Source organism: Phyllostomus hastatus, unplaced genomic scaffold, assembly GCF_019186645.2.
Source record: "Phyllostomus hastatus isolate PE091 unplaced genomic scaffold, TTU_PhHast_1.1 phas_contig_40, whole genome shotgun sequence".
NCBI lineage: Eukaryota > Metazoa > Chordata > Mammalia > Chiroptera > Phyllostomidae > Phyllostomus > Phyllostomus hastatus.
In genome coordinates, this window is record NW_025333872.1 from 84,466,981 (window position 1) to 84,480,495 (window position 13,515).

The following is a 13,515-nucleotide window of genomic DNA, read 5'->3' on the forward strand; positions in this document are numbered from 1 at the left end:
CGCACACCCCCAGCTGGAGGCCTGGCCTGCAACCCAGGCATGTGCCCCGACCAGGAATTGAACCAGAGACCTTTTGGTTCACAGGCTGGCACTCACTCCACTGAGCCATGCCAACTAAGGCAAGTGTTCCTTTTTAGGGCTTAATTAAATAAGAAGTCTCTTGGGTTGCCATTTATAATCTAAATCTTTTTGGGGAGTCTTGAGACTCAGAAAATGTTCTAAGGTTTTGTTTTACTTTTTACTCCAAGGCCCTTAGCGACTCTGATTCCAGTTTTGATTTCCCCAGTGATATCAGAACACTTCCTCTTACTACTTCCATTGTCAGGATTAACATTCAAGACAATTTGCTCTCCAAGCTCAGTGGCAAAGGTGCCACCCTGTGTTACTTGGTATCTCTCTGAGCATTGATTTGCAATGGCTAATGTCAGTGTCTTTACCCTGGTGACAACCCCCTCTCTTCATGCCTTCTGGAGAGCATGCCTTGATTAGGTTCCAGCAACACCTTGGCCTTCCCGCCTATAGCTGGTGGCTTCTGTGCCTGATCAAGGACACACGAAGATGCTTCTCAGTGGCCTTTTGCATCTCTTCTGTGCCCATTTACTGGAATTTGGGTTTTAGATTGACTTCTCTCTGACTCATTCCCACATTCTGACATTCCTTTTTACTTTTGACTATGACATCAAAAATGTGAACTTTCATAAAAATTTAGAAATATGTCAAAATTTCCAATTTATCACCTTTTACATTCATCTTTTATATTTTGTGTGTAGTTTTACCTTAATGGTGGCACAGCAGCATAGCACCTGCCTCAAAAGTAGCAAGTTGGGCACAGTGGATCTCACTGCACATGCGCACTCCTCTGTAGAGATCATTATCCATATGAATCACCTGCACTTACCTGAGGGTCCTCCTCCCAGGAGCAGTCTCAGAATAAGCACCACAGTAAGAATCCTGGACAAATACTTTCCAGCTATGCTAGTCTTACTTTTGACAAATCAAAAGAAACAAGAACCTCTAACCAAATCTAAATAAATAGATGATAATAAAAATTAAATTTATCTTAATTGAATTTGCTTTCCCTTTATATGGTTATAATTAAAGTCATATTTCTTTGTAAGTACTGTGTCAATATCACTAAGCTTGGTTCAGCTGTTTGAAAGTTCATTGTTGCCAGTGTTAGATCTGGCGTTATTTCCCTTTGAAATAAAAAGAATATACATTTTGATCTGACGTTTGTTTACCAGGTATTTTTGAAAAATTGTTTTCAGGTTCCAATAAATATTCCTCTTTCTTCTATTCTTGGAAACTTCACATAAAAAGCTTTAGAGTTTACATGATTATGAATTTTCAGAACTTGGAAATTTCTTTCCAAAAAGTATTAGTTTCTATAACAAAGTAGGTTGTTTTCACATGAAATTTCTCCCTACTACTATAGTAACTTATTTAAACATACTAGCTTTATTGCTGGGAACAGAGTAATAATTTCAATCTGCATAATATTTAAAGTGGTGAATAGATGATAAGCCAATAATGGAAAGGAGAGTTTTAATTTTATTGAATGAAGAAAGTTATAAAATAAATTAGTGTTTTTTTTAGTGAACAGAAAGGCCTAAGAACTGTGAGATTTGTTACTATGTCCTTAAAATTTGAATAAATGTATTTTATTACATGCAATGAAGTAAAACAAACACACTTTTTATAGCTAGTAAGGAATGAGACTGATTTGGCCTCAAATAACAAACCTAGAAATAAAAAAACACTTTCCTGTGCTTTTTACTCTTTCTTACATAAAATAGATTCGAGTATAGAACACTTCGAAGGAAGCAAATACATAGTTTAACAGAATATTAAATTTAGGAGTGAACACAAGAATTTTGTAAACAAATCTGATAAGATTGGAAGATGCGCTGCTTGAGGCACATTTATTCCTCCGACAAGTCTCGAAGGAAGCCTCGTGCGGACTCACAGGGACTCGGTAGGAGGGAAAGCCTTTATTGAAACCATCGAGTGAAACCCACATGCATTTATTACACCATTTGGAGAGATTTGTAGCGATTGGTCTACTGACACATGTTGGCGTACAACGGCAGGCTGTTCTAAGAAGTGTGTGGTTAACCAGTTTCTGATTACAGATACGCAGAGCGTCAAGGTTGTCAGAATGCAGGAGACAACTAGTTCATTCACGTCCCCACCCACTGTTTCTAGTCTACAGGGTTCAGTCCCCAAAACCAAAGACGTGAATGCACACTGCGGGCAGATGGGAGCTAACCTCTCGCCTCTCCTTCTCGTAGATCTCTTCAAGGAAGTGGCAGGACCTACAGAAATGTGTGACCAGAGGCAGCTGGGCCTCTTACTCCACGATGCCATCCAGATCCCCCGGCAGCTGGGAGAGGTAGCCGCTTTCGGAGGCAGTAACATTGAGCCCAGTGTCCGCAGCTGTTTCCAGCAGGTAAACACGAAGGCTCGCCGGTGTGTGGGCTGCACGGAGAAAGGGTTTTGAGGATGTTCCAAGAAATGGAGCAGAGGACTTGGGCTGGAGCCAGATGGTGGAGGGTATTGGGTACCATCCCCGTAAGTTTGCATTTTGTTTCTTAAGGCATATTTGATCAAGAAATAGCTGCTGCCCCCAAGGAGACCTACTGCTTCTCAATGTAAAACATCAAAAGTATTTAACATGTCCTATCACACAGGTGGTGATCACAAGGCCCGTGGGCTGAATCCGGCCCTCCGCCTGTTTTTATCCAGCCCAGCACCTTGTTTCTACCCGGTGACAGTGCCAAGCTCTTGCTCAACTGTTAAGGAGTAGTTACATTTCTACAGTCCTAAAGTTACATTCGGCCCTTTGAAGGCAACCGCAAGGCTGATGTGGCCCCCAGCGAAATGAGTTTGACACCCTGAGCTATCAGATCAGATGGCTGTGATTTGGCCCTGCCTTTGCCCTGGGCTCGTCTTTTGTCACTGGTCCCCTTGCTCCCTGCTTGTCCCTCCATTCTTGCCTTAGTGCCTTTGGACTTAGCCCTCTGTTCAAAATGTTCTCCACCCACACACTCCCTTCTCATTGCTGATCCGTATTTGTTCTTTAGATCTTTGCTTAAATCTCACCTCCTCTGAAATCCTTCTCTGAGCCCTTTGGATGAGATCAAGTATCTCACTGTATTCCCCGGAGTCCCCTCTGCCTTCTTATTATGCTCATTGCAATTATCATTGCATACTAAATTGCATAATTGTTTATTTAGATTTTTCTTCCATATAAACCTAAACTTATGAACAAGGATAATTTTTATTATTTTATTATTGTATCCCTGTGTGGAGTGCCTTAAATGTCACAGCTACTTAATAAATATTCGCTAAATACATTAATAAAAGCCCTGAGTCTCTTGGTGGCAAGATTTTTAAAATATATAAATTAAAAATGTTATCAAACTAAAGTCTTTGCTTCGAGAACTTTTGTACGAAAGGAAAATGATATACAAAGTTGTATACTGGTCTAAGTTACTGATGTTAAACTGGAAAACATGTTAGTTTCTTTTTAATGCTTACTCTATGTAAAGGATTTGAAAACTGTTAAAAAAGAGAACTGCTACTACTGATATTCTACATCTGCATGAAGTACAAGCCTACAGATATTTTCTCAAAGCATATTCAGTGATTTATCATTGTAAGGAAAAAAAAATGCTCACGCCATTCCTTAAAGGCAAATTGATTTTATGGGTTATTACATTTTATAATAGACCTTCTTCTTGTTTTAGAGATACAAAAAAAATACTGATTGAAAATTCTAAATATAATTTCCCATGCTCTGTTTCATAGAATGACCTTGACAACAGCAGAAGAAAGATACTGGTACAAATTCAGCTTTGCCCATATGAAAGTAAATTAGTATTCAGATTTGCAGGGAGACTATAAGATGTTTCATACATTTTGTTATAAATTTGGAAATCTTGCCAAGTATGTCTGTAGTAATGTGCCCCCAGCATGATATTGTCACAGGACTGGAGCAGGACACAGAAATAATTTTTTCTATGTAGCATCTGTGATGGCCTTCAAGTTTGGAAAGGAAGCAGTGAGTCTGTACTTTCACCAATTTTTACTCTTAGGTGAGTGAACTTTATGGAATTAAAGTCCACGTGTGCAGAGTGCCTAGATTGTTAAGGTTTTGTTTTTGTGTTTTTTTAATATGAGTATGTAAAGGTACTTGGATTTTTTCCTTCTTTCTATATGGCAGTTTCTGCTTTTTCTCCTTTTAAGTTCTAGAATTTTCTTTCCCTGTAGAGCCGTACATATTTCATGATTTCACTGACCTGGAAAGAACTACATTAACTTTCTTTTTAACTCTGCACAGATTTTCAGAAGATTATGAAGCAAGGACACTTGTTGCAAGTTTTGATCCAGAAATTTTCTTCACTTTTTTTTTCTTTAAACCCATTCATTTCTACTTCAAATACTATCGTCATTTATCTGGTTTCTAAATATACAGAATCTACTTGAAAGTATTTGTTTCTTCACCAGAATAACAACAAGCCAGAGATCAGCGTGAAAGAATTCATAGACTGGATGCACCTAGAGCCCCAGTCCATGGTCTGGCTGCCCGTGTTGCACCGAGTGGCCGCCGCGGAGACCGCGAAACATCAGGCCAAATGCAACATCTGTAAGGAATGTCCGATCGTCGGGTTCAGGTACGATCTCCCACCAGCGGTGGCAGGGGACCGTTTTCTGTCCTGTACGTGTCACCCCAGTGAATGTCTGTCATCCCTTCCGTTTTTCTCCGTTGGGGGGGTGTGCCTCCTAAATCAACGAGAGGCTCAGCGCATCCCGCCTGTCTAAAGACGGTGTTTCTTCTCAGAGCCGGTGCATGAAGCGTGTTATCGTTATTATTATCAATAGTATTTTGCTCGAGAACAAAACACCTTCCTGAATTTCTGTGACGTATTTCACAGAACCGTTCGTGCATGACAGTCGCACAACTCGTCCTACAGAGGGGGCCCTGATGGAATTCAGTGCTGTTCCGAGGCCTTTGGGCTCCGACGTGGCAGGCAGAGAGTGAAACTGAAATAGTAACCGCAAGTTAATCCGGTTACTTTGTCTTACTTCTGCCAAGTTTGGTGTGAGGTGGATTCCTCCTGCTCCCCTCCACCCAAGGAGCTACACCATCGTGCTGTAATGCAGTCAGTGTGTCAGACTCATCAGTCTGCGGCCCCAGGGTGGAGAGTGCAGGGTCTGTGGGGGCCCCAGGACGAAGTGTCTGGGCTGTCAGGGTCATTTGTCTCTTTATGGTAAGGTAAGAAGACAACCCGTTGTCTCTGGAAATCAATTATGAAAAAACACAAACCTGTTCTCGGCAGTGGAACTCGAGGTTTTGTGTGTACCTCTCATTTGTACCTGAAGAGGAATGAATTAAGAGGTTGATTTCGCAGATAGGAGTCCATCCACGTGGCTGGGATTGGTTGTGTTGGGCACAGTATCTCTACCAGCATCCTGAACGAAACAAAATGGCTTTCCTTGGACTGACTTTACCGGCATAGTTTGTATGAAGAGTATCATTGTATTTTCTGCAGATGGCAGACTAAGAAATTGACTGTAAATTTCCTATTCTTCCATCACGGATGCTGGGGAGCCAGTCTAAACTGCTGTAAGTTCCAATGCTTTGGTACCAGTGTGGCTGTAAAATTCTAAGAGGATGGAGAAAGGCAGGGGAGAGACTCAGCATGAACCTGACAGCCAGGATCACAGATGCCCCAGTGGAAGTCAGAGGGCAGACACTGGGAAGGGGAAGATGGAAGGGGTGAGGTTGCAATACAGCAGGTTTCTTGGGCAGGCGCAGTGCGAAGCACCTGGTAGAGAGACACAGAGAGCAGAGGAATGACTGGACTGTAGCAAGCTCTGGAGAGGAGTGGGAAGACACACCAAATGAGATGGAACCATCAGCGCTAGTGATCACTGCTGTTTATCCAGTGCTTACTGCATCCCGGGCACTGTGCTGAAACATGTTGCATTTGTTTTTTCATTTACTCTCCGTAAAAACCCTGTGAGATTGGTAAGATTATCTCTACTTTACACATGAAAGCAGTAAGACTTAGAGATTAGACCACTTGCCCAAGGCCAGATATCCAATAAGTGCAGACAAAACTGGGATTCAAAAAGGATCTTTTTGACTCTGCAGTTCATGCTGTTAGTCAACATAGTGTTTTTTAAAAAGCAGATTAGATTTTTAGAAGAGGCGAGATTTGACATTAAGAAGAAATTAGATGATACTAAAAAGAACAATAGATTTAGCACATTGATTATTAGACTAAAAATAGTATGCTGTGTCCAAAAAGCAATGGAAACCACAGGAGACATCAAAATTAACTGACTTGAGGAGACTGGCTTACGTAAAACCTGCCACGCGTAGCCATTGCTGTAACCCAGAGATGTGTGGAGGGACCAGATTTCGCAGAGGCTGTGGATATGGTGAATGGATTGCACCTTTAATGCTTTATTTCTTAAATAGAAAAAAACATGGAACAACTGTAGCATGTCATTAAGATTTAACAAAGCTGAGATATGGGCACAGGGATGTCTACTGTTAGGGAGGGCTGTTCTGAAAAAGTCCAGCCATTGTTAACATAACAAGAACCATTTGTACAACATCGACATAACCTGGCAGCCAAGGAGAATGGACTGGAATGCACATGCGTGAACAATGACAACCTCACTGTACAAGTCAGTGGGGGCAGTAGATGCTGTTACGTGAGCATGCGACTGTGTGGCTAGCATTTTCAAAATGACTGAGCAAGTGGAGCAATGAATCTGCATTGAATTTTGTATTAAGCTTGAACATTCCTCTGTGGAAACTTACTCAAAAGATTCAGAAGGCTGCAGCTATGGGCAACTGGTGATTGGCAGCTTCATCATGAGAACGTAACTGTTCATGTATCACATCTTGTGCAGAGTTTTTTTTGGTAAAACATCAAATCACCCAGGTGACTTAGTGCCCTCCTACAGCCCAGATTTGGTGCCCTGTGACTTTGACTTTTCCCAAAACTAAAGTCACCTTTGAAGGGGAAGAGATTTCAGAGATTCAGGAAAACACCATGGAGTTACTGCGGGAGAATTGTGTGAGGTCCCAAGGTACCTACTTTGAAGGGGACTAAAGCATCATTGTCCTATGTACAATGATTCTTGTATCTTCTTCAATAAATATCTCTATTTTTCATATTACATGGCTTGATACTTTCTGGACAGACCTCAGACTCCCTGCTTTTGTAGAAACTTGAAATATTTCATAAGAGAAAAATGAAAGAGCAGTCACAAAATGTGGACTATGTTATATGTTGAATTTCTGGTAATTTTAATGTAAAATTTATATGTAGATACCTCTAATATAAAGATGCAGAGTTGACCAGGTAGGTGGTGGTCAGAGGTCAAGGTTACAGCGGGACATGCAGAAGACAGTGTGTTGAGACCTAGCTCTGCAGTCTAGCTGCTTCATTTTGAATCCTGAACCTACTGTTTGGCTGTGTCACTTCGGATAAGTTACTTGGCCTTCGTGAGTCTGAGTATCTGCCACTTCAACTCATGTGAGCATTCCCTCCCAGAAACAGTTAATGCATGAAAAGTGGCTAGGGAGGTATCTATCACAAAAAGAGCAGGCATTCAATAAATGCTAGCTTTTTTATTAATATCAATAACTAATAAGCATTAGTGGGAGAGGAGCTCACTCTGTAAGTGACATGGCACTGCTTACTGAAAAGCCTGAACAACGAAGGCGTGGTAGAAGGCAAAATTGATTAAAGGGCTATAAAAGGGAGAGGAAGATGATCAGAGTGCTTAAGAGAAGCGAAGAATCATAGTGCCGTAGAAATCAGAAGGTGGGTTTCAGAAAGGTGGTAGAGATGTTAAGTGCAGCAGAGAGATTGGAAACATCCTACGTGAGAACAGACCTGTGACTCAGGAGAAGTCACTGGTAATTTTAGAAAGCGCTCCTTCCGTGTCATGATAAAGGATGGCAGGCATGACTCAGGCTCCGGAAAATAAGTAGGTTAGTATGTGCAAACAGCTTGCTCAAGGAGTCTAGCCATAATTTGAAGAAAATGTGTCAGTATATTGAAAATGGTAAGCTGGTCAGTGATATATTTATCTTCCTTATCCTTGCATGCGTGTGTGTGTGTGTGTGTGTGTGTGTGTGTTGTGTGTGTGTGTGTATTTTCCCAGTTTTCTATTTTTCTATTTTGAGAATGTAGTCCATTAAAAATTTTCACTTTCTGAATGGAGAAGAAACATGTGTAGAGTTGATATCTGGTTTAGGGATGAGACCAAGCAAAGGTTTCTTCAGACTGATCACCTTAATGATTGCACAAAGATTGTCAGTAGAAGAAACAACACAAGAACAACTCCGGCAATTAAACACGGCCAAGATGGTATGGGTTTCATCAGCTTTTCGGGAAAGGGTTTTCTCTTTCTCTGAGCTGTAAGAAGCAATGAAAAGCCAACTCCAGAAAGAAAGATGGAGGAGTACGGGCAGTGTGCAGTAATAGTATTTATTTACCTATTTTGCTTCTCTGAACCTTCATAAATAATGCTAGAATTTTTCTGTAATTACTTCCAAATTAAATTTTAATGAAATTTTGGATTTGCAAAATGTTTGCAAGCTGGGAATTGTTTTAGTTAGGATTGCATACAGCTGCTTAATAGAAGCTTTGATGTTACAAGTTTAGTTTCTTTTCATAAAAAAAAAGTCCTAGGAATCTGAGGTTGAATCGTGGCTTCCCAGTCATCTGGGACCATTGGTTCCCCACCGCGCAGTTATTGAGATAAAGTTGATATATAACATTATATAAGTTTAAAGTGTAGAACATGATGATTTGATACACTTTCTGCAAAATATTTACCTGCCTGGTGGTCAGGAACACCTGCATCATGTCACATAATTCCCATTTCCTTTTTGTGTGGGTGTGTGGTGGGAACATTTACAATCTACTCTCTTAGCAACTTGTAAGTATGTAATGCAGTATCATCAACTCGAGTCACTGTGGCACACATGAAATTCCTGGGACTTATTCCTCCTGTTACTGGAAGTCTGTACCCTGTGACTGACATCCCCCTTTTCGTAGCTGTGGCTTTATGCTCTGTGATTCTTAACATGTGGCTTCCATCTTCAGGGTCACCTCATGCTAACGGAAGGGCTCTTCTTGAAGTCAGGCTCATTTTCCAGGAAGGAGGTAGAAGGACCCTGCTTCTTCCCAACTGAGTCAGTCCCTTGAAATCCCAACTAGGAGTCCCACCCAGTGACTGTGACATGTCTCACGCTGGTCACTGCCATCAGCAAGAGAGACTGAAAAACGTATTTTTATCAGGGCACACGGCCCACTAATAGTCCAAGGGTCTGGTCCCAATGAAGAAAGGGAGAATGGCTTTCTGCCATGGAGCATTCCGAAATAAACAGAAGTCCATTTAGAAGACAAGCTGTCAGTTATATTTGCCAAGCCATGCTGATAGGTCAAGAAATACTCGTGTAGGTGAATGTTCCAAACCAGGCCGCTTCCCTGCCAGAATCAGCTGGATATAGTGGATGCCTATTGATTCTCTTGCCATCAATTTGGAAGTGATTTTTGCAGGTCATTTTAGAAGCTATTGAGCACTTAATGGTGTACAATATTAACCTCATGTAACCTTTACATTTTGTTTCCATTTTCATTCTGTTAGTGCTGTTCTTTTTTTCTTTTCTATTGATATGAATATATTTATGTTCTTAGTTACTTGCTGCCATTCTGGCACATGGAGGATCTGGGAGATGTTTTCCATGCTGACCCGCAGAAACTGAAAATCTAGAGTTTCACTTCTCTAAATAAGATTGTGCAAATGAAGGGCAATGTGGAGAGTCGCTAAGTGAATTCCACATTTGTGGCCAGTATAGTTTTTGTGGTTTGGATGAATAAAATTCCTTCCATAAATGATTGATTTGGACTAGCTAGAGGCATGCAAGCCAATGAATTTCCTTTTCTTCTCTCTAGGTATAGAAGCCTAAAGCATTTTAACTACGATGTCTGCCAGAGTTGCTTTTTTTCGGGTCGAACGGCAAAAGGTCACAAATTACATTATCCAATGGTGGAATATTGCATACCTGTGAGTACTGAGCCGTTGCTTGTTTGTTTGTTTTAATGTATTGCTTGTGGATTAACTGGCATCTAAACTTACTCAGTTTAGACAATGTTTGAGGGAACAATCACTTTTAAGGTTGCTTAACTATATTTTTTGTTGTTTTCTTTTAAGTAAATTTATCTATGTTATATTCATGAACCAAATCATTATACTTTTTTCAGAAAAATTAATTAAATTTTATTTACATCTGTGTTTTGATTTTAAACAACTTTGTTGGCAGCAAACTCTTTTAAAAGCTCATGCTGACCTACTTTGAAAAATGGTGCTGTGTGATGGGAAGTCGTATTTCTTTTAGACACATTTAAAATGTGATCCCACAAGTATGTATTAACATTAACAAAAATATTGAAAATGAAGAAGCTACCAACCAATATTTTTCCATGTGTCTGGCTTTATTTATTTATTTTTATGTTTACGTAGTTTTGATCCTGCTATTTGCTGTGAACACATCGTATCAGTTTTCCGCTCTGTTGTCACACAGGATGATTTTTCCTTGTTACAGATTATTAATTGAGTGAATCATTCCAATTTATCTAACTGTTTCCTTAAATTTGGACATTTGCCTTGTTTTCAATTTTCTGATATAATAAAGAACATTCATAAATATCTTTGTAGAGATAGCTCTTTACATTTTTTACATAAATTATATTTCCACAGAATAAAGTACCAGAAGTGGATGGTCTGGGTCAAAGAATGAGTATTTTCAGGGCCAAAATTCTTCATGTCAACTTCTTTTCCAGAAGAGGTTTATGTGATATTATTACCACATTTTATTTAATGTCCTGATTTTACTATAGCCTCATTAGCACTGGATATTAATTAACTCTTATTGGTTCTTGGATCTAAAGCTGTGCTTTCTTCATGTTCTGTCAGCAGCTATTTTTTAGTCTCCTTCCAAATAGCAAACCAAAATTCATTCATAGAGCTATACATTTTCTTCGGTTGAGGGCACCGAGTTACATTTTAGGCCAAACAGTGACAGAAAGGCAGCAGTACTTATAAAACATACATCTCACTCACACTCTTCGCTGCCTTCTGTGAAACACGGGCGCCCCACATGTGGAGAGGAGACCTCCAGCCAGCGTTGTGGGACTGTAATAGATAACAAACGCAGGGTGCACAGTACCTTCAACTAGCAAAGAAATTCTCCCAAGAAAATGCGTGACGCACCACTTATTATTATGATTACCACATTTATTCACTCAACAAAACAATATGAGTGCTAACCGTGTGTCGGACTCTGCTCAGCTCCGGTGATTAATTCATCGGTGCGCTATAGAAATAGAGAAGATTACTGACTCTCCGGCGACTTTCCATTTAGGAGGAGGGGATCTTCAATGAACAAGGAAACAGATGAGATCATTACAGACTGTAGCAAATGCCTTTAAATAAGTAAATGGATAATGAGAGAGAAGGTTAGAGGAGGTGCTGTAGGTAAATAAACCAGGAAACAATCTTTCTGAGAGGTTAATATGAGCTGAGATTGAAGGATGAGAAAGAATCAGCCGTGTAATAACTAGTGGAGGGAAGAGACAATACACAGTGGGGCCTGGAGTGGGAAGGGGCTGGCATGTCCTGGGGATGGGCGAGGGGGGGCATGGTCCACAAGAGGCATGCAGTAGGCAGCACTGGCTATCCATTCTGAAGTGACCAGAATGAAATGAAAATGTGGGGCTTGTTTCAAAACTATTGCAATTTCCAAGATGGCAAAAACACAGCACTAAGCCAAGTTCAGAGCTCTTCTGAGTGGGGGACGATGGGCTCCTCCACACATCCGTGAAGCTCGCCCTGAGGTGGGGAAGAGATGGGAATGACTCGGGGTCCGAAAAGTACTGGGATGAATTTTCCCCGTCACCCAAGGGACAGTGGTAGGAGATGGCATTAAGAAAGGCTGGTGTCAAATTGTGCAGAACCCTCTTGGCCGTTGTAAGGAATTTGGATCAGGGAGAAATATGGAATTACCATTTTCATCATCATAGCTAGAAATTTAGAAAACTGTATAAGGAGCTAATGTCAGTATGGGAAAAACTGTAAAGTAAGTTATCAGTCATACCCCAGTACTTCTCGGCTTCAGAACTTGTGAAACCCTTTACTCACCGCGTTTTGACTAGAAAAAAGAATGTTTCATCACTGGACACTTTCTGTGGTCTTGTCACACTTGCTAGAACTTGTATGAGTCACACAAGAGAAAAATTCTTCAATCACTTGTTGCCTGCTCACTACTCATTGGTTTTGGCACTCGTCACGAATTCTGGAACGAGTTAACCATTGTGCATTAAAGGTGTACAAAAATGACTACATATTCAAAGATGTATAAAGTAAGCAAAGATGTATAAAATTACTATTTTTCTTGGTTTTAAATATAATAATCTGCAGTGACCTTGCGGAATTTGAAGTCTACATCTCTTCCATGTCAGTCATTGGGCAGTGGCAGCATGCTTGAGCCTCACTGACACACTAATTAATTTCACTCTCCAGCTGTCATTTGTAAACACCTGAAACTCTTCGTGTTGTACAGTCTTCCCAAAGCCACTGTCATCATGTCTGAGACTGCAGCTCCCCCACCTGTGTCGGTTGGCTCCCTTTCTGCAGACGCGCTGCTTTGGGAGGTCCCTTGCCCCAGTCTGAAGTTTTCGTAGTGATCTTAATCAGCAGCCCACTCATCAACCGTCTCCGATGACTGCTGGTTTTCTGCATTTGGTCCCACAACTTTTGATAAAATGACTTTGAAAGGCATAGGCTTGAATTTAATGGTAATGAATTACTTGATGTAACAGCTTTTCGGTTTAGGTGAGCTTTATATGATACATCCATCAAAATTTTACCTAACATTCCCTAAACTCACTTGATGTCTGCCTTAGAAAATGAATTCAAATGTAACATTTCAATACAGTGATAATAAACATCACTTGAGTATTAAATGGACCAGACCTTTCCATATAGATCTTCATGTTTTTACTTCTTTTTTAATATATTTTATTGATTATGCTATTACAGTTGTCCCATTTCCCCTCTTTATTCCTCTCCACCCTGCACACCCCCTCCCGCCCGCATCCCCCACTTAGTTCATGTCCATGGATCTACATATAAGTTCTTTGGCTGCTACATTTCCTGTACTATTCTTAACCTCCCCCTGTCTATTTTCTACCTACCGTTTATGCTACTTATTCCCTGTACCTTTTCCTCTTCCCCACTGATAACCCCCCATGTGATCTCCATTTCTGTGATTCTGTTCCTGTTCTAGGTGTTTGCTTAGTTCATTTTTGTTTTTATTTTGTTTTTTTTAGGTTCAGTTGTCAATATTTGTGTTTGTTGTCATTTTTCTGTTCATATTTTTTATCTTCTTTTTCTTAGATAAGTCCCTTTAATATTTCA

The 13,515-nt window shown here is 40.4% G+C and overlaps 1 protein-coding gene across 8 annotated transcripts in view; it reads left to right on the forward strand.

Moving 5' to 3' along the window:
- The window catches only part of UTRN (utrophin), a 453,043-nt gene that overhangs the window by 396,208 nt on the left and 43,320 nt on the right, over positions 1 to 13,515 (forward strand). For all 8 annotated transcript variants that reach the window (XM_045842802.1, XM_045842803.1, XM_045842804.1 and 5 more), the window contains 3 exons: positions 2,292 to 2,449; positions 4,510 to 4,676; positions 9,993 to 10,104. In XM_045842802.1, the coding sequence (XP_045698758.1) occupies positions 2,292 to 2,449; positions 4,510 to 4,676; positions 9,993 to 10,104 (437 nt within the window). The remainder of the gene's footprint in view (positions 1 to 2,291; positions 2,450 to 4,509; positions 4,677 to 9,992; positions 10,105 to 13,515) is intronic.